At 41.3% G+C, this 20,970-nt stretch overlaps 1 protein-coding gene across 2 annotated transcripts in view; it reads left to right on the top strand.

Moving 5' to 3' along the window:
• FRMD6 (FERM domain containing 6) overlaps positions 1-20,970 on the top strand; it is a 79,325-nt gene that overhangs the window by 53,100 nt on the left and 5,255 nt on the right. For both annotated transcript variants that reach the window (XM_028102301.2, XM_028102295.2), the window contains exons 6-12: positions 808-994; positions 4,159-4,314; positions 7,578-7,643; positions 8,721-8,789; positions 11,452-11,626; positions 15,671-16,006; positions 17,345-17,476. In XM_028102301.2, the coding sequence (XP_027958102.1) occupies positions 808-994; positions 4,159-4,314; positions 7,578-7,643; positions 8,721-8,789; positions 11,452-11,626; positions 15,671-16,006; positions 17,345-17,476 (1,121 nt within the window). The remainder of the gene's footprint in view (positions 1-807; positions 995-4,158; positions 4,315-7,577; positions 7,644-8,720; positions 8,790-11,451; positions 11,627-15,670; positions 16,007-17,344; positions 17,477-20,970) is intronic.

The raw sequence follows: 20,970 nt of genomic DNA, 5'->3' as shown, positions 1-20,970 counted from the left end.
TTTTTGGAACTTGACCATGTTTTCCCCCAGTCAGCACTTCTTATTCAACGTATTTAATGGGAACTATATTTATTTCTGACCTCAACAGATTGTAATGAGTGCATTATTAGTATTTCCATTTGTGAGGAGTATCATGATTGTCATAACATGTGCATATAAAACCACACCCATAAAGTAACATCCACTTAAAAAAAAGAGAGAGAGACTTAAGGCAAGCTTTTTTATTTCATTCATTCTGAGAAAGAAAAAAACAAAACTCTATAGTTAAATTTTTTTTAAATGGACATATAAACAGAAATATTTTTAAAAAGGGCCTTAGAGTATTTGTAAACAAACCAAAACAGAACGGCAAAACACGAGAGCCGGGATTGTCGCCTCAGATTTGTCCTTGCTTATGGTGTACGTGCAGCATTATTGCAGCAAAATAATTTTAATGCAGACAACAAATGCCTAGGCTTCTATACTAATCCTTGTTCAATGCAAGGTTTACCATATTGCTGTGGAATGATTCAGACCTTGTTTCCATTCTCTGAATGAATCAAATGGTATAGGCCTCAGGAAATGGTAAGTGTGCTGTTGGGTAGTCTGACTTAGAGTTCTGCCTCCCTGTGACCTGGGCAAGGCGGCAATCAGGTATTAGATACAGCCCTCCCCCCTTTTCTCCAAGGAGTTGGGGCGGGGAGGGAGGAAGAAGGAGCAGAAACAGAGGAGCTCTTGTCAGCAGATGGATAGCAGGATTTGGGTTCTGTTTACATGCCATCGGATTGTCCCATCAAATGTGAGTTCGGTTTTCTTTTCTTTTCCTAGTGACAGAGCGGCAAGATACTATTATTACTGGCACCTGAGAAAACAAGTGCTTCATTCTCAGTGTGTGCTCCGAGAAGAGGCCTATTTCCTGCTGGCCGCCTTTGCCCTGCAGGCTGATCTTGGGAACTTCAAAAGGAATAAGCACTATGGAAAGTACTTTGAGCCAGAGGCTTACTTCCCGTCCTGGGTAGGCACTGTTTTCAAATTTTAAAGTGTTTTCTCTAGCACATTTCTGGTTCATTATGCTGCTACTCGTGTTGCTTCAAGAAACGGGAACCCAGATGTTTGTGGCCAGTAAAACCTTTCATGATGCCCAAATACAAATTTAACACTTGAGAGCTCTGTACACATGGATCTCTTGATATATTTGATCTGCTCCTTCTAGTTAATGGGGAAGAGGATTGCTGTCCGTCCTAATATGGTGCATCTTGGAAGTTGACAGCCTTGTTTTGGCATTTGCATTGTCTTTACTTTCTCCTATGTTAGTCAAGCTTCATTTTCTTTCCTTTGGAGGGAGAAAAAACATGACTCTTTAAAAAGTGAGATCACTGACAACTTTTCCTGTGTTGAGAAAACAAATATAAGTAAACTCCTTGCTCTGACCTCCATCTCCTCCACTCCCAAGGGAGAAACCACGCCATGACGTCAGCAAGAAAATTTAGGTTATTCCAGCATGAACTGTCTCAGCTGTTCTTTCTCCACACAACCCTGCCCCTGTCTGTGCCCACCCTTCCTCCAGGTCTCTGCTGTCACTTGTCTCTCTCCCACATCTCCACATCGCAAGCCTCTATTCTAACTTCTTCAGTCAGAACAGACAAAGCACATTTGGCTTGCCCCACTCATCCTCAGGAAGAAAGGAAAAAGGGAAAGAAGAGCTCCCACTCTCGCCATCCCTTCTCAGTAAAGCCTCTTGAAAAAATAATGTGTATTTGATTTTTTACCTTGTTTATTTCCCAAATGAACCCCTCAGCATGCTTCCATCTCGCCTTCCTTGCCTACCACTCCACTCGTGGCACTTTCCCTAAGGTCACTGGGATTGCCAGGTCCAGTGGACACTTTCCGCTTCTTTTCTCGGCTGCATCTGACACGTAACCGCTCTCATCCTGGAGATCTCATCCAAATGAACGCTTTTTGACAACCACTTACGTGCTGGCAACTCCCAAATCTGTTTCTCTCCCTCTTGACCATTAGATAGCTGTTTACCCATAGGCACCTCAAACTCAGGATGCTCCAAATCAAATTCACGTTTTCCCCACCTCCACTCTGTGTACTCTTTCCGCTGTGTTCCTGTCTCAGCTAGTGGCGCTGCCATCCCCCCAGTCACCCAGAAGCTTGAGAGTCTTAGAGATCTCTCCCCATCACCCTTCTTTTTCCCTGCCCTATCCAGGCAACTGGAGCATCCTCTAACATAAAACACTTGATCACCCATCACCCAGCTTAAGAAATAAAATTCTCTTGAACTTTTTCTGTGGTTGACTTGCTAAATGTTTATCGTGTGCCGGACCCATCATCCCATCTCCCAGGTTTCAGCTCTTGTCAGGGCTCAGCAGCACTCCTGTGGGGCTTGTCTTTGCTTCAGTCTTTACAGCTTGCAGATGAGTTGATTTTGCTTCTGACTTAAACCTTCAGGGCCTCCCCTGTCACCTGCAGAGTGAAAGCCAGGCTCTCAGACATGACCGAGGAACTTCCCAGGATCTGATCTCTGCCAGTCTTTCCAGCTTCCTCTCTGGTTGTCCTGCACCTTGAATTTGATTCTCTGACAACATCCAGCAATTCCTGTGTCTCCACACGTCCTGTCGTGGTTCACACTTCTGGCCTTCCTTCTGAAGTTCCTTTAGCCAGTGAAACCCCTCTCCTTGTTTGACCTGGCGGACTCCTGTTCATCCTCCAAGACTGCTCAGCTGTAGTTCTCTCTGGGCAGACTGTCTAGCCCCCGCCTCTGGGCTCTGTCAGACCCTCGACATAGTGTTTTACATCTCCTTTTCAAATGATCTGTTTATCTTTTGCCTGCAGTAAGCTGTTTTTTTAGTATATTCTAAAGGACAGGCACAAATGTCACCTTTTCTGTTTCTTCAACATTTCACATTGAGGTGCTCCACCAAGTTTTTGTGGACTGATTGTCAGTGCTTCAGTTGTTAAAGAGAAACCACAGAAGGTGTCAAGCTTTTACATATCAGTGTTGGTGGAACCCAAATTAGCCCGTATTTCATTCCCTAGTTGTTGTCAGGTACTCACTGAATCTTAGTCCTTTAAATCCGAGCTCTCCGCCAGGGTGCCACAGCCTCCAGAGTGCTGAGATCCGAGTTTCTTTAGTGTTTGGGATCACCAAAGCCACCTACTTCAGTGCCCTTACAAAACTATTTTCTGTGTGCTCTTTGACCTGAGGAAGTTTGACAGTTGCTCACTTAGGTGATCTCCATGTAAAAGGAGTCTAGAAGGAAAAATTTAACTTTGAGTTCTCAGCAGAACATCTTAAATGGCCAGTAATTGATCACGTTTCCTTCAGTAGGAAGAAACACAATGTCAGTATCTATAAAAACATTTTTGAACTAAAAATTCTTTAATTTTTTTTATTCTGATGATTTTAAGCACTACTCTTTTTGCTCTCGCATAATTCTTTCCTTATTTTATAATCCTCATGAAATCAGCTGAGACTTTGAACTAATCAGCACCTTTCTCTTAGCCTGCAGCTAGGTGATGGCTACTATATATTTTGGGCATTGAAAGGCTCAGGCTACTGTCCCATGAAAACCTGAGCCACGGTGAATTGCAATAAATGCTTGAATGAAATTGTTTTCTCACAAGTATTCAGATAGACTGTTCATATCAGCCTTTTATGCAAAAACCAAAAATGTTTCAGAGAATTCCTCCCAGTCCCCTGCCTTCTTTGGATTAACATTTAGAACCTCCCACTCTGTGGCTGTAATTTTAGAAGAGTTAAGTAGGATCCAGAACCTGAAGATGTGTTGACAGTCAGTGTATTGCATGGTACCAATCATTTTGCAAGTATAAACAGTGATGTGTACAAAATTTTGCAAGTTCGCATGGTTTTTTTTTTTTTCTTGGTGAGTTTAAAGCCAAGAGAACATATTTTTCTCATTTCTTGTGATTTTTCTTCTCACATATGCAGTACTACAGCTAAATTGATTTTGTAGCTTATAGTATTAGCTGATTCAGCCTAGTAACATACCAGATGGTGAAAACAGAATAAAAGTGGGAAATTTCCTACTGGAAATTAGCCAGTTTACGTGGCCTCTTTCAGGTTCTTGTCCTTTCATCATTTTGGGGATGAGGGTAGAACTTCCATCCCTCCAACAAATGTTGCATTGCATACCCATTGTGTCCCAACAGGTTGTTTCCAAGAGAGGGAAGGACTACATCCTGAAGCACATTCCAAACATGCACAAAGATCAGTTTGCACTGACAGCTTCCGAGGCTCATCTTAAATACATCAAAGAGGCCGTCCGGCTGGATGATGTTGCCGTGCATTACTACAGATTGTATAAGGTACAAAACTGTAGTGTGTCTGCAGCTTCTGAGGAAAAAATACCTTCTCAATTACAAGAAGCTTTTATTAAAATTTGTCATTTCATTTTTTAATGGGATTTTTATTTTTAATTTTTTTTTTAAGATCTTTTTGAGAGAGAGCAAGAGCGCACAGGTGCACAGGCATGGTGGGGAGGGGCAGAGGGAGAGGGGGAGAGAGAATCCTGAACAGATTCCACCCTGAGCGTGGAGCCCTACACGGGGCTCAGTTTCATGACCCTGAGATCACAGCCTGAGCTGAAACCAAGAGTCGGACACTTAAGCGACTGTGCCACCCAGGTGCCCCATTAAAGGGCTTTAAAAAAAGAAAAAAAAAGTTTCATGTGAACTGTTATCATAGGTTAGTCTTGGAGTTGTTGATGCTTTTCCTCAGGCCTGGGAACACGATGGAATCTTTCTGTAATGGTTCTAATATTGAGATAACAAGTGGCTTCAGATTGTGAATCTAGCTTTTCAGTGATTATAAAATAGTTATTTTTCTCTTTTCCAAATCTGCATGTCTGTCTTGGGGACTAACATTTGCAATTTGTTTGATCAGTAATTTTTAATATTCCTCAAAGTGAAGCCATACGTGCATTGTATCCATTAATAAGAAGAACCACCACAACAGCTAATGATTATTGAGTATTATTTCCATGGGGCACACTTGATTTTCTTTTTTAAATTCTCACAATTCTGTAAGATAGAAACTGTGATATTCATTTTACAGGTGAGGAAACAGACCAAAGAGCATGAAACTAGCAAGTGGCAGAGCCAGAATTCAACCCAGGTCTGCCTGACTATATGGATAAAAAGTGTTTAAAACAGTGCCCAGCACATGTTAGGCATGATGTTCGGCTGTTAGCGTTATCACTGTTACTGTTATGCTCCTTATTACTATAATACACTTTGTGGTAAGATTAACATAACTGGACCATTGGAGGCTGGACTATAGTTTGGCTGTGTTACTAGGAAATCTTCCTGGCTGGTTCAGAAAACTTAATAAGGTACCAAAGAATGGTATTTTTTTTTTTCTCACTTCCATGTGCAAGAGATGCATTGTTAATGTCCTGTCATCCTTGAGAGGCATACTTGAGTTCCATAGGAGCTCTTTGGCCAAATTCCTGAAGGACTGAATTGTTATTTCTTTTTTTCCTTAAGAGATTTCATTTGTGACACCTCAGTTTATATGAGAAAATGCAAGTAAATGACATTTGACGATCGTTTGTATTTTAAAAATGTACTGGAAGCATGAATGGTGTATAAGAAAGAGTGTGGCTTTAGAGTCAGATATTAGAAACCCTGCATCACCACTATTATGGGATCCTGGGCAAATATAACCATAATCCTGGACCATCTATGAAGTGGGAAGGATTTTTTTTTTTTTTAAAGATTTTATTTATTTGACAGAGCACAAGCAGAGGGAGAGAGAGGGAGAAGCAGGCTCCCTGCTGAGCAAGGAGCCCGATGTGGGACTCGATCCCAGGACCTTGGGATCATGACCCGGGCCGAAGGCAGCCACTTAACTGACTGAGCCACCCAGGCATCCCAGAAGTGGGAAGGATTCTATACAATTCACAAGTTTGGGAAAATTCTGTGAGATGGTGAATCCGAAATGACCAGGTGGAATGTCTGGCACATTAATCGGTGCTTAGTAAATATCAGCTGCTTCTTATTTGATAGTAAAACAGTATTTTAAAGAATCCTGTTAAGAATCTTTTAGTAAATTATCCCCAGTTTATCTTTCGTGTACAAATTAATCTTTTATTTGCTTACAGTGTCGTACTTCTGCATGGCATAGAAAATGACCCTCTTACCTGCTTAAAACAAGATAATAATAATGTAACTGAATGAAGTGAGGAAACAGATACTGGGCAGAGTTTTCATTCTTTACAGAAATAAAGTGGCCATTAAAACATGGGCAGAGTTTTCATTCTTTAGAGAAATCAAGAAGTCATTAAAACTGCTTCATTTAAGACCTGCTTGTAAAGTGGAAATAGAGTAGAGAGAGGACAGGAAACATTCTGGGAAAAGAAACTTCTGAGTCCCTTTCTCAGTAAAGCACACCTTGTGCCTGCCCAGCCAGCATTTTTATGAGCACAGTCTTATTTCCAAAAGCAATCAGAGTAGCCTTGAGGAGGAAATTGACCTAAACTCACAGTGATAGATTGGTTTCTTCCATTAAACCTATACTGTATGTGCCTTTCTTGATGTAAAAACATATTCGTTGGAAAAAAACAGCCCAAATAGTGAAAATAGGCCTTGAGGATGCATTTTCTAAACACATATCTTCCCATGTTCGTGGGAAAACTGGCACTAAATATACTCATTTATTTTTATTGAGGAAACTCATAATGAAAATATTTTAGTTACTTAGTAATTTTATTTATCTTCTGTTTTGAACTTCATACCTTATATCCCGTTTTTACAGGTAAGCACTTAAAAGACGTGGCCCAATTTCAGAGTACATTTAAAATTCAGAGAACATTTAGGAATTTTTTTTCCCATATGCTCATTGTAATTTATTTTTTTATAGTTTATGGTTTAGCTAGTAGAATGGATATTGTATTATATGCAAATGATGAATCACTGAACTCTGCCTCTGAAACTAATAATACAATATATGTTAATTAATTGAATTTAAGTAAAATAAAATTTAAAAAAAGGTATATCGTATTGGCAAGTGATAATTGAATTTCTTAGAAATAAGTATTTTCTTTCCAAACTGAATATAAAGCCTTTCAGCCTTTTATCCTCACGAGATGACAACCTTAAATATTTAGGCTTGCCTATGATTTTGGCTTCAGAGCTGGAGAGTTACACGGTTTGAAACCTATAAAATCTAGTACATTTCAGAATATAACTATGACATTATATTCAAAATTCTAACCTCTGAGAAAAGGTAGAAAGCTAAAAAAAAAATAAGCAGCAAACATAGTCTTGTTTATCAGAGTTTTCAATAATGTAATTTAGAATATTGTCAGATATGAGAGTGTATATAATATAGTGAAAATGCTTTGAAATCTCAGTGGTTTAAAAAGTAGAATATACCATTATTGATTTAATATGTACTCATGATTTTCTTAAAGCTTATAGTAAAGTAGAGATGCATAAAGATGAGTGAAGTTATTTTAAGTCACAAACTTTCTAATCCTGGGATTTCTCCTTCTGTTTTTCTTCTTTTGGTGCTTAATTGTCCATTATACAAGAAAAACATACTTTTTCATACGATTTTATTTCTATAGGATAAAAGGGAAATTGAAGCTTCTCTGACCCTTGGATTGACCATGCGGGGAATACAGATTTTTCAGGTTAGTAAATGAGAAATAAGTGTCAAATGGTATCTACTATGTCTTAACATTGGCATTGCACCTGCCTGGTCCTTTGATAGGTTCACTGGTTCATTTCTGGCCATTGATTGATCATTACTTCATGTTTGTCCAGTACAGATGTGAATGATGTAGGATAGATGAAGTGATACAGTCCAAACCTCAACAGTAGTAAGTCCTCCAGAACAGAAAATAATAAGCCAAAGATTGGCCCAGGTTCATCACTAATAGATCCTTAATATCCAGACATTCTTCTTTGTGGGTATTAATTTTATTTTTTTTTAAAGATTTTATTTATTTATTTGACAGAGAGAGACACAGTGAGAGAGGGAACACAAGCAGGGGGAATGGGAGAGGGAGAAGCAGACTTCCCGCCGAGCAGGGAGCCCAATGCGGGGCTCGATCCCAGGACCCTGGGATCATGACCTGAGCTGAAGGCAGATGCTTAACGACTGAGCCACCCAAGTGCCCCATGTGGGTATTAATTTTAAATATTCTCTTTTATCCTCTGGAGCATTATAACTGTGCAAAGAAAAAAATATTTTAATACAGTGCCAGACCAGACATTTTAATTTCCATTACACTTTTCTGATAAAGTCTGTCCCTTGAATAAGTAATAACTGTCACACTTTTGCAGGCAGGATAGTATTATCCTACAGCCATCAACAGGGGAGAGAGAATGCCTCTTTCTGTGAGACCAAGGAGAATATAAGGATCTCTTTATCTTTGGTTTAGGCAGATATCCAGTTATGAAAGTCTAAATGCCTTTTCTCATCTCTTGAATGCCTGAGTCTTGGACTTTTTATTTAAATTTAGGGATAGGCTCAAAGGGAAAAGATTACCTTGAAAGACCAGTTAATGCAGTCACTCAGGAACCCAGAGCTACAGTTTGGTATCACTAATCTTTTAATTACTGTCTGAACATCTCCAAAGAGAGTTGAGGACCCCTTTCAGATTTTAATTACCACATTTTAGTTTTCCAGGAGAGAAGTTACAGCCATTGTAGAGTGTCTGGCATTTTCCTCCATAACTCTGTATGCATTATAACTTTTTCCACAGAATTTAGATGAAGAGAAACAGTTACTTTATGATTTCCCCTGGACAAATGTTGGAAAGTTGGTGTTTGTGGTAAGTTTAAAATAAATGACTAAAGAAAAATAGTGCAGTTGTTCGTTTTGTGGATTTTTGTTGTTCCCTCTTTTGTTTTGTTTTTAAAAATAATATTGTCCCAGGCACAAAAGTTGGTATTTTTTTTAAGAAGTTGACAAAGAAGACAACTAGCTTTCTTATATTCTTATTATATGTGTTCTAATCCTTGCCACTCATCAGTAGTGAACCTAAAATTAAAGAATCTTATAGCAAAAAAGATCACTAATTTTAATTTGTGGGTCTGGGCCCCACTGCACTATCCTACGTTACTCTAGTTGCAGAAGAAATGTAAGTGGGGGGATGTGTAAGATGAGTTTATCAAACAGAATTATTTTTAAAAGCAAAGGGATCAGAAAACAGCCATAATCACAGGATAAATTATTCGTAGCATGGGGCTTGGCCAGTTCTTTTGGAAGTTACTTCTTTTGAGCAGAGAATAAAGACTGATATAACAAGATGTTTCTATTAATATCTAACTCTTTGAAACTCATCATTATAAAGAAAGGTCTGTAGTTCTTAATAGGAAAAATGCTGTTATTTTTAGAATATTGAGAATAGTATCTTTTTTTTATTGTAAGAGCAATTTCATGATTTTTCCCAGCTGTTTCTCTACCTTGCCAGCTATATCTGGGTTTTGGTAGGGTTCAAAAAATTACAGTTAATAATATGTATATCTAGTGGTCATTAAAATCCATATTTTTTTCTTTGTTCAGAAATTGTTGGAAAACATGCACAAAGAAAGGAGGAAAATAAGGATTTGTACACATGTGCCTCTCTCCCATAAGGAAGATGGCCCATATAAATAAAGGGCTGTATTGCCAAACAGCATTTGGGCACTGACTCCACACTGCCCTGTGAAGTCAAAAGACCTGTTCCTGACTTTACATTATTTTAAGTACTTGGGCACAGTTCAATCTGATTCCACTTTACTGATACATTGAATGGGGCCTGACCTGCCTCCTCTTCACTTGTTCTCTCTCATACAGGCCCTTTGTGAAAGAATCTGAGTGATATGAAAATGAGCAAATTATTACCCCACTTGTCCCTGTCGTGTCCCAAATTGAATAGTAATAAAATGCATTTATGAAATTCAGTGTTTTCGGGGTCCTGGACTCAGTGGTTCCTGAATTGAGTTGTGCATCAGCCTCATCTGAGGAGCTTAGGATAAACATTTCTGAGCCTCATCGTCCTCCCCTAAGAGATTTTTGATTCAGTGGGTGTGGGTTGGGGACCAGGCATCTATTCTGATGAATTTCCCGGATGATTCTTCTCATGGCCAGCCCAGTCCTGCCCAAGTTCTAGGACCTTGAGCAAGTTACTTAACCTGTGTGCCTTGGTTTCTTTGTTCCCAACTGGGGATAATTGGTCCTCCCCCATAGGCTTATTGTGAGGATTAAATGAGTTAATACCTGCCGAGTGCTCATTAAGTGGCAGTTCTTACCGTCCTGGCATTGGGATCCACTGGTGGTTCCTTTAAAATGAAAAGTCGAAGGGTGAGAACTCCATCCCCAACTGATATACACAAAGCCATATTGTTTTGTATTGACTTTAAGTGTGTAGTTAGAAGATGCCTCCCTCTTTGCTTTACTTCCCCCCTCTAGCTGAGAATTATGATGTCTGGAATATTCCTTTTGCAGTCCTGCTGCCATATTCATTAATAGGAGAGGTGAAGGAATTTATACTATCCCATAACTATAAGAAACTTTGCCAAACTCTCACCCTCAACTTATATTAAAGAACTTTATGTTAATGATCCCAGGCTTAAAGAATGAGATTCCTTATATCTCCACTGATAGAGATAGAGATAGTTTTATCTCTTCCTTTCTCATCCCTCCAACTGTCCCTCTAGCTTCCAGCTCCCTCTTTTTTTTTTTTTTTTTTTTTTTAAGACACTGTATGCCCATCGTGGGGCTTGAACTCACCATCCTGAGATCAAGAGTTCTTACTGACTGAGTCAGCCAGGTACTCACCCCCCCACCCCACCCCACCCCGCCCATCCTCCCTCTTTGATCCAGCTAAAGAAGTTTTTCCATTTCTTTTCTTAACCCTAAATAGGAATTTGTAGTGTTTTCTATCAAAACTCCTTATTTCCTCCCCAGAGTTTATCACAAGCAATAGTTATTTTATGTGTTTATGTACCATCTCTCCCACCAGAATATCTCTCTGTGAAGATAGGGACCTTCTCTGTCCTAGTCACTGTGATTTTCTCAGTGACTAGCACAGTGTTTGGTACATAGTGTTTAACAAATATTTGAATGCATTATGCTTCTAGAATCTGTCATCTTGTTTGCTGAATTTGGGTGTTGGAATTGCATTTGAAGATGCTTTCATGATGGACCCTTCTCTTCTCTATTGTGTAAATGGCCCCACTAGCCAGAGAAACCGAAGATACTCCTCAACTGTCATACCCAGTCATTGTTTACCAGAAGACCCTGGCTAGACACTTCCCTGAATTTTTGGTAAACCTTGTCCTGTGACATTTTTGAATGGAAAACCAATTTATCTCTCAGTGAATTTTGAATGGAGCTTTCTACATCTAGTTCTGAGCCTGTAGTTTTCCTTACTAAAAAGACAGTGAAGGGGACCTTGGCTGATGGAGAGACTTCTCTTCCCAAATCCGACTTGTGCTTTCGCTCCACAGGGTAAGAAATTTGAGATTTTGCCAGATGGCTTGCCCTCGGCCAGGAAGCTCATCTACTATACAGGGTGCCCCATGCGCTCCCGACACCTCCTGCAGCTCCTCAGCAACAGCCACCGTCTCTACATGAATCTGCAGCCTGTGCTGCGCCACATCCGGAAGCTGGAGGAAAACGAAGGTATGGCGCAGCCTGGGGGGCGGGGGCGCAAATGGTGCCTTTGCCGCCTGTGGCCCCTTACTCTTGAGAGCCCTGAAGAAGAGGCCCTGAGGGTTGGGCCTCTCCAGATTCAGAACAGCGTTCCTGTTCACATCTCATCACTGTCCTGGAAGACCAGGGTTAGCCTTGAGGCCCACCAGCCTTAGCACCTTTCCAGAATACCTGAGGTTATCCCTGTCATTTAGCTATCCCTGAGTACAGTCTCTTTAAAGTTTCCCCACACTTGCCTTGAAGACCCTTACAGAAAGCCACCGCATGAAGGTGCACGGCCAAGATTTATCTGCGACTCAGAGCACCTTGGAATCTGGAATTTTTTTCCAGTGCAATTATTGCTTAGATTAGAGTGACAGTAAAGGTGGGTGACAGAAATGTCTCCAGTCTCTCTTACAGACTGCCAGGAGGCCCCCAAGTCGAGGTGAGCAGAATGACAAAGGAGAAAGAAGTTTTCACTCGAGGATTTTATAAGCCAGTCCTATGAGGGCTTTGCTGAGACACAGAAAAGAGCAATCCATTTGGGGCCCCTGAAAAGGGGGACGAGTCATGGTAAGGAAGAGGAAGGCAGCAGACTTCAGCTCTGCAATATTAACCTGACAGCCCTTTATCTTGAGCTGTGGCACCCCAGGGTGACTCCATTTAACACAATCCAGCTTCTAATCCCCCCAAATGCTACTTTGCATATTTGCCTATTTTAATGCCTTCAATTTGTTTTGCAAATTCACGTTGTAGTAATTCTTATAATTCAGTTAGATTAGGTTAGGATATCTGCATGAACATTTGGATGCAGATTCATATCTTGGGTCCATGTCTGAAACAAATATTGACCTCTCAGACCCCACCTTTCCCACAGAAACCAGGCAAATACCTGTCCTCTTAACAAAAAACCTTACAGAGGTTTGCACATCTGATTGATTTCTCTCAAAAGCTATCTCTAACTGAGACACAGTTTGGAGATGCCATTGCATTTTAAGCAGCCATCAGAACATGAATCATCCCCCACTGTCTGCCACCAAACTGCTTCTGTCTTTGGAGAGAATTGGCATAACTGCCAGGTGTATTGGCTTCCTCTGCTGCCACACAGCCAGTTCCTCCCCACGGTGACTCATCGGTAGAACAGATACATCTCTCCAATGCTGACATGAATATCAGGAGGAATGAAGATGGGACAGGAGCACCAAGGAAACTTGTAAGAATAGGTGACCTCAGTATAGAGCCCATCATTTTTGCCAAATTGGCCACATTCCTAAGTGGCCAGCTTATAGGGCCTTGAGAAGTTTATTCCATGACCTTTGCCATCAGCATTTTAGTAAATTCTTATTTAGATGACCTTAAGGGGAGCGCTTTAGAGCCTGAGAGAATTCATGAACCTCCCTTACAGGTTCTAAGGTAAAATTACAAGGAATTTTCAGTTCTTCGAGGGCAGGGTTTTGTCTCTTACCATACACAGTACTACATGCATATTTGGGGGCTTACATGAGGAGGGCAATGAAGGAGTGATAAAGGTGTAAATTGGATTTTTTATTTGGATAAATGTAGATAGATTTGAGGGGACATCTCTCTTTTTCTTCTAAAGAAAACATACTTAGTTTCTTCTACTTAGAGATTCTTCTAGGTCTAAAGAAAACCTGAACTAAGTTTTTCTGGGCCAGCCTTGACCTGACTCCATTTATCTCATCCACACTTAAGGGCTTCATTTTTACAAGAAAACTCTTTTCCCAGTGTTGGTTTAGCAAAACAAACAAACAAAAAACCCAGCACAAAAAGAGACTGTATTTTCCTTTAATTTAGAGTCACCTTGTCTGAAATACTCTTTTAGCATTTTATAGTAGAAAATGATCACAAGAATTCTTCCATAGCATTAAAAGCTTTTGTCATGAGAAAGATTTTTTTAACCCAACTTGATTCAACAGTTGGAGCTTATTCTTAGGTCTTATATCAAGAGGTCACACTGACTGCATTCTGTTCCAAAATCATATATAAAAAGCCTTGTGGTCTCTGGGCTTCTACAACAAAGGGAGTACAAGGAACACGAACATATCGATGATTTGTGCTGTTGACACCACTGATTACTAGGGAGGTGTGAGGGGTTGCATTTTGAAGGTCTTAGAATAAATTTCAGAATTACGCAAACATTTCCTTCAGTTTGTAACAGAGGAGTGTGACACTTCTTAACTGTTTGCACTGGGTCTAAGTGATTCAGCCCTAAGAAGGGAACACTGGCCAGCCACATAGAACACCGAGGCTGCTCTGACACGTTGAGAGGAAGTAGATTTAGGCTAGGCTTCTGTGAGGTAGAGAATAGGTTGGTGAGTGCTTATCTTCTGGTATACTAATAAATAGAGAGTAACTCTAATTGACTCTGAACCTCTGGGAAGTGCTGGGAGTAAAAGGGCTATTTGTAAAAAGGTAGAAAAGCTTTTAAGTTATTAGATCCATAATTCCCAATTGTCTTAGAATTTCCAGCACCCTAAAGAATTTTTTAGAAAACTATTTTCTCTTTGCTTTCCACCTTCCAAGTGCCCCATGGCTATTATTTTGAAACTACCGTGAATAGAAATTGTATGAGAATTTTGCAAACCCCTTTAGCTCTCCATCTTCATCTCAGCCACTGTAGCCTTCAGAAAATAGGAATCTTTAGAACCCAGTCTCACTCGAAAAGATGGATTGTAGATGATGCACGTGAGACTTGTCTCAGATGTGTGTGTGCTGGGCTGTGGTATCCAACCCCAGTCTGCTTTCCGTGTGGGCTATGCATACTCTCTGCTGTGGTGCAGCCTGATTCCTTAAAATTGATAGGAATGGCCGGGGCGCAAAAATGTACATTGCTTCCTGGAAAGCACATCTCTTTCTGCTGATGCTCCTTCCCTCTCTAGGGCCCGTGGTGATTATCCTTCAGAGTTGGATTTAGATATCAGGAGTGCAAGTGTTTTCACTTACCCAAGGAACAAGACAATTAAATCCATCAGTAGGCCCCCGAGAACCCAATTAGTCTACAAGTTAGCAATTTCTGAAATAATATCAATTTAACCTTCCCCAAGTGCATTCTCCATCTTTAACATTGTTCTAATGTGTTATTTCTCATCAGTGTTAAGAAAACAAAGAATCTGAACTACTTCTCTCTGTTTTAAAATTTGGACCTGTAACACAAAGGTATTATTGTATACCTGCAACTCAGTTGTGATTGGTGCTTTAATGTAATGGTTAGTTAAGCATTTGATAAAAGGGACTTTCTAATATGTCTTTGTGTTAAAGAATGGCACTGACCTATGAAAGAACAGTTTTATCAGTCAGGGGCCACACAGGTATAAATCACCAAATAGGTATCTATTATCTAAATAGATAATAAAGCCTCAGTAGTTCACCCCAGATGGAGAAAAGGAGTCTTCATTAACGAGAAACCGAATTTTAGAACTCTTTGGAAGAAATTTGCAGAAGAATAGTTCTATTTTAAATTATATTCAACAGTCAGAACTAAACTAATTACAGGCCAAACTGAATAAATAAAATCAATGGCAATTAGTATAATTATATTTCTTAAACAGTCTTCTATAGCAGTGCTTCTGAAATTATTTTAAAATTTCCAATCCATTGTGGACTGATCTTCGGCATAATGCAAAATCACAACAGTGGCTGGCTTGGCGATGTCCCATCGCTCTAAAAACTTCTAAGTATTTATTCCCACTTACTGAAGCCATGTCACTGCGGACCCATAGCAGTTTGCAGACAAGAGGTGGCCTGGCGACTCTACATGGAAGAGCACTTTTCTCCAGTTTTGAAGCTTTAAAACTCTTGGAGTAGTTCAAATACTCCCTCCAATCTGTTGTTCTGGCCGATACTCATTTGCAGTCTTCTTGAGTTGAGCTCCTGTTCCAATCCTCACCACCCCCCAGCCCCTAGATTCTGGGTGTGCAGTCCCCTGCTGCTTAGCCGGGTGACTCCCTTCAGCTCCCCGGCCGTCCGCTCTGTGTTGGTTGATTGTAAGGGCGTGCTGTGCTCCTCACCACGCAGAGAAGAAGCAGTACCGGGAGTCTTACATCAGTGACAGCCTGGACCTCGACGTGGACCAGCTGGAAAAGCGGTCCCGGGCCAGCGGGAGCAGCGCGGGCAGCGGGAAGCACAGGCGCCTGTCCCGGCACTCCACCGCCAGCCATAGCAGTTCCCACACCTCGGGCATCGAGGCGGACCCCAAGCCCCGGGACGCGGGCCCGGAGGACAGCTACTCCGGCAGCGCTGTCCACCGCAAGCTGAGAACCTGCAGCTCCATGACCAGCCACGGCAGCTCTCACACCTCCGGAGTGGAGAGCAGCGGCAAGGACCGGCTCGAGGAGGACTCGCAGGATGACGGTAAGCCGCTCACCGGGGCTCCCCCGCTCGCAGCGCTGCCCCGCCCTCTCCGGCCGGCCTCGTATTGTTTTCGCATACCGGTTCTGGAGAATTGATGTGTGGGGCGCCGCCAGGAAGTACTAGTAGACGAGAAGAGGGGTCTTGCATCCCCCACCCCGTGATCTGGTGGAGTTGCTTGTGTGGAGAAGAAAGCGTTCCTCTAGTGGTGATCCGTCGCGGCCACAGGCTTGGATGCTGGTGGATTCCGAGGCCTAGCGGTTTCTGTGAAGCAGAGTAGAGGTCAGTCAGCCCTGCGGCGCTCATGTCTGCGTTTCTGATTCCCAGATTAAAGAGGCATCGGTTAGGACAGCAGAGTAGATGCAGTGATAGTGACAGAAATGTCTTCGACTTTTTGCAGGGGAAAAAAATAAAAAAAAAAAGATTTGAGCCCAGGCCATTGGTTATTTAGTATTTCTTAAATTCCTCCTATGCAACTGGAAGTCTGGGAATATAAGAGAAATTAGCACCTGGCTGCTTAACTCTGTGTTAAGGAGATAAAACGAGACCTCCAGCCAAACTTAGCCTATGTGTGCATCCTTTTTATTATTTTTCTGCCTCAAGTGCTGTAGCATTCAGGTTTGGGAAGAAGATACTGACATTATTAAGGACAAATGCAGCACATTTGCTTGGTTTGGTTACTATAGAATTCATGTGGACCTCAGATGAAGTCCCTGAAATGCCTTGTGAGTAGGCAGCAATGGGAAATGGGGAGCTTCGCAAACTACTCATTATGCTCTGGCCTTAGGCAAACAGCTTGTCAGTCTCAGTTTACCCTTTGTCATCTCAGCAAGGTGCTATAGCTCTTTTCCTTCTTTCTTTTTAAATTTTTTTTAGGATTTAATTTATTATGTATTTTAGAGAGCACGTGGGAGTGTGAGCATATACAAAGGGTGGAGCAGAGCGAGAGGGACAAACAGACTGTGCTGAGTGAGGACCCTGATTCAGGACTCGCTCTCACAAGCCTGAGATCAGGACCTGAGCAGAAATCAAGAGCCAGACAGTTAACTGACTGAGCCACCCAGGCGCCCCTTTCTCTTTCCCTCTTTCTTAAAGAGTAAAGAATAATTGACAATCAAATCGTAGCAGGAGAAGACATGTAGATAACACAGCGATCCTGTGAAAAAAGAGAACAAATTCATCTAGTTGAGAATTGTCCCTAGAGTTTCCTATTGTAGATTCTCATTAGCAGATATGTTTTAGAATATGGATAATCACATAGCCTCCCTCAAAGTATGGCTATGAATTCTGGTGCCCATTTTCCTTCATATCCCCAAATGTCTTTTCCTTCTTCTGTGTCAGAAATAGAGATGCTGGTCGATGACCCCAGGGACCTGGAGCAGATGAATGAAGAGTCTCTGGAAGTCAGCCCAGACATGTGCATCTATATCACTGAGGACATGCTCATGTCACGGAAGCTGAATGGACACTCTGGTGAGCTCTTACGGGAAGTTCTTCTTAAGTAGTGGACTGTCCCAGGCTGAGAAGCAGGTGCCTCAGAAAATAGAAGGGTTGGGTAGGGCTCTAGGTCTGACAGGACTGGAGTCAGAACCTTTCCAAGTCAGCACCATAGACTGCAGGATTGAGTATCTTCTGAGGAAGAAAGGGAAAGGAAGGGGAAGAAGCACCTTGGATTGGGAATTAGCATCCTCTACCCCAAGCGCTGGGCAAAGTGGTAAAATATAGTTTTCTCTTGTTGTTGATTTGTTTTGCTGTTTTAAACGATAATCAGAGAATCCTATAATACATCTAGAAGGGGTCTCAGAGACCTTTTTACAGATGAGAAATCCTGTAGGTTAGGGGGACAAATGCTATGTGTCTAGAAATAGAAGTCAGGTCTCCAGGTTTGTTTAGTGTTGTTTTCCCCACTATATCATACTAAGTGTAGGAGTCTGGAGAAAAAAGGTGTCAAAAAAGTTTGACATAAAAAGACATTTTTACTAAATCCCATATTCAATTAACTCTATTAGAAAACATGCATTCACTGGAACCCTAGTAAAAGGTTATATAATATGTAATATCTCTTTCTACCAAATAAAAGATGTTACCCTAAAAAAAAAAAAAAAAAAAACAGCACTATGGGTTTTGTTTTTAAGCCTCAGTCACTCCTAACGGCTCTTGTCACATTTCATGACTTGGTCTCTGTTCTGTACAAAAACACGCGTTAGGAATCAGCAGTGTGGACATGGCGCAGGTGCTTATTGTTCAGCCATGTTGAGCTTTGAGTGAAAGACCCTGTTTACAGCTGGGGTGACCTGTGATTGCTCTGTCAAGACCCACGGTCCCCGATAGTGAGCGTCACCCCTGCAACAGGTGCTGGGAATCAGAGATGAACAAGGCCAGCACACATGGTCCCCTCATCCTGGCATTTAGTCTGTAATTTCACTTGCTGACCTAGCAGAACCATGGCCTCCAGATGCTCCGCCAGGAGCCGACCTGCCAGTGGTTACAGAGATTCTTCTGCCGAACCAACACAGATTCGTCAGGCTGCTTGCTCTGGTCATGCTTAGAGTTCTATACCGAACTTGGCCCCTTTTGTTTTTTGCCCATTTGCTTTATTACATAGACATTTTTCCTTATAAATACATTTTAATGTATATTAAATATAAACGTACAATTATATGCACATTATAGGTGCATGGATGTCATGCTCTCAATGCGTGCATGTGTATTTTTGTGGAAAGAAAATGGTATAAACAATACATACCAAAGTGTCTATGGGAAGAGGAGGTGTAAGGGAAGCAGACTTTTGCTTTTTATTTATATATTTCTACGTTTAATTTTTATGATAAGATTTTGTAATTTTGAATAAAGTATAAATAAGGTAGTGGTTTAAAAGGTTTATATACAAAAAATACTTCTTGAAATGTTATTTATAATAGCAGAGAAAAGGAAAAAGAACTTAAACAGTTAACAATGAAAAGTTGTATTCTGTCCATATATGGAATATTGTACAGCCATTAAGTAATGAGATTTTCAAAAGATGTTTAATAATATGAAAAAGATAGGCAGGAAAAACACAAATTGTGTCAACAGTAGGATCTCAAATTATAAAAACGTATATATGTATATGGAAAAATACATAAAAATATTAATAGCCTTTTCTCTGGATGATAGGGTTATAGATGATCTTATTTTCTTTCTTACATCATCCTACTTTTCCAAATTCTTTACAATTTGAGCATCTAAACATTGTTTTTTAAAAATGTGGAACTGAGATTGAGTAGTGATAAGAGTTTGGTAGGTGTCGGTTTAGTATTCTGACCACCAGACTTGATGCTGATTTATCTAATGCAGAGTCTGGGTTTGGGAGCAGATTATTTACAGGTGTAGTGGCCAAGAGCACAATTACCAGGAAATCCAGAAGGACCCATCCCAGGTCCTAGTGCACTAGTCCACATCTTTCTGTGAGGATTTGTTAAGAGTTTAAAGCTTTTTAAAATATAAGGATTTTCTTTTTTTTTTTTTTTTTAAGATTTTATTTATTTATTCATGAGAGACAGAGAGAGGCAGAGGGAGAAGCAGGCTCCCAAGGAGCAGGGAGCCCGATGCGGGACTCGATCCCAGGACCCTGGGATCATGGCCTGAGCCGAAGGCAGACGCTTAACCATCTGAGCCACCCAGGTGCCCCAAAATATAAGGATATTCTAGAGAAAGACCCCCTACTAAAGCAGTCCGTACCACCCCCAAAACATAAATATCCACCTGAGAGTTTTTAAACTGTCTACATGTAAACCAAGAATGTCTTCCTTTTGTGTTTCAGTTGAATTAATTATCAAACACTTAATATATGCAAGGCCTATATTAGTCACTTGAATCATGAGTCATTTCTAAAGAGTTAAGAGATAGAATACAGAAGGCCATTTCTGAGGTTATTAGCAGTAGCTAAATAAAAATCCCATTACTCAGGGTTCTTTTTTTATAAGGTGAGAACATACTTTACCTGAGAAGACATTTGGCCTTGAGGCTCTGGGGTTTGACCGATGTGCTTCATCTGCCTGCAAGAAAAGTGTCAGTGGTCATCTCCAGAACTCGTGTCTCCAGTTCTTGTTAGTGGTTTTATCGCTGGAAACATCGGTTTCTGGTGCTTCATTCACGTGTCACAGATGCAGAGGGAGGTTTCAGCCCTGGATTTCTGTTGCCAAAGTATTAGCGGATTGCCCCTGAGCACTGGGGCGATGAGGGGCCCTGTTGCTCTCAGAGGTCCAGAACCGAATGTTCAGGGCGACCTCCCATTTGTGGCCTCTCCCCGGTAGGATCTGCTGCAGGAGGCGAGTGCCACAGGGCCCCTGTCAGCCCGAGGCGTTCCTGGGAGCTGAGTGTGTCCCACAGGCAGGCCCGACACCTTGCCCTTGCCATGCATTTGCTCTTCAGTCATCCTTAAATTCTGTGGGATGAATGCTGCTTTCAGCCCCACTTTATAGGAGGAGACTTAAGACACAGGGAGGCACAGTCACTGGCCAGCAGACACAGCTAATTACTCGTCTGGGCCCAGTTGCATCCCAGATCCGTGTGACTCCGGAGGTCAGAGCCCCCCAGTAAACCACCGCACATCTAAGGGCAAGCAAACGTAGAAGGCCGTGTCATGGTTCAGCTGGGATTAAGTTCAGACTTTGTGCTCTGTGGAACGTGGGGAAACTTGAGGGGATAAACTGCTTTACACTTATAGTCTTTCTTTTTGTTACTTCATAAATAGCTTAATGAGAAGTTGTCGTTTAGAAAAATCAGACTCTAAACTCCTTCCTGTCCTCTCACCCCACATTTACTCCTCTCCCTCTCCTCCCTATTTACTGTAAGACCAGAGACAGAATGTGTACCATCCTGGCTGTCCACCATGGAAGACTAACAGATTTTTCAGTAACGGTTAATATTTGATGTCTCAATCTTGGTGGTCGTATTTGTCAGATAGGTGGCCAGAGGTATGACTA

Source organism: Eumetopias jubatus, unplaced genomic scaffold (genome assembly GCF_037043125.1).
Source record: "Eumetopias jubatus isolate StellerSeaLion01/CBP00866 unplaced genomic scaffold, mEumJub1_p1.0 scaffold_7, whole genome shotgun sequence".
In the NCBI taxonomy this organism is placed as follows: domain Eukaryota; kingdom Metazoa; phylum Chordata; class Mammalia; order Carnivora; family Otariidae; genus Eumetopias; species Eumetopias jubatus.
The sequence above is the reverse complement of the archived record's forward strand: the minus strand, read 5'-3'. Positions and strand labels throughout refer to the sequence as shown.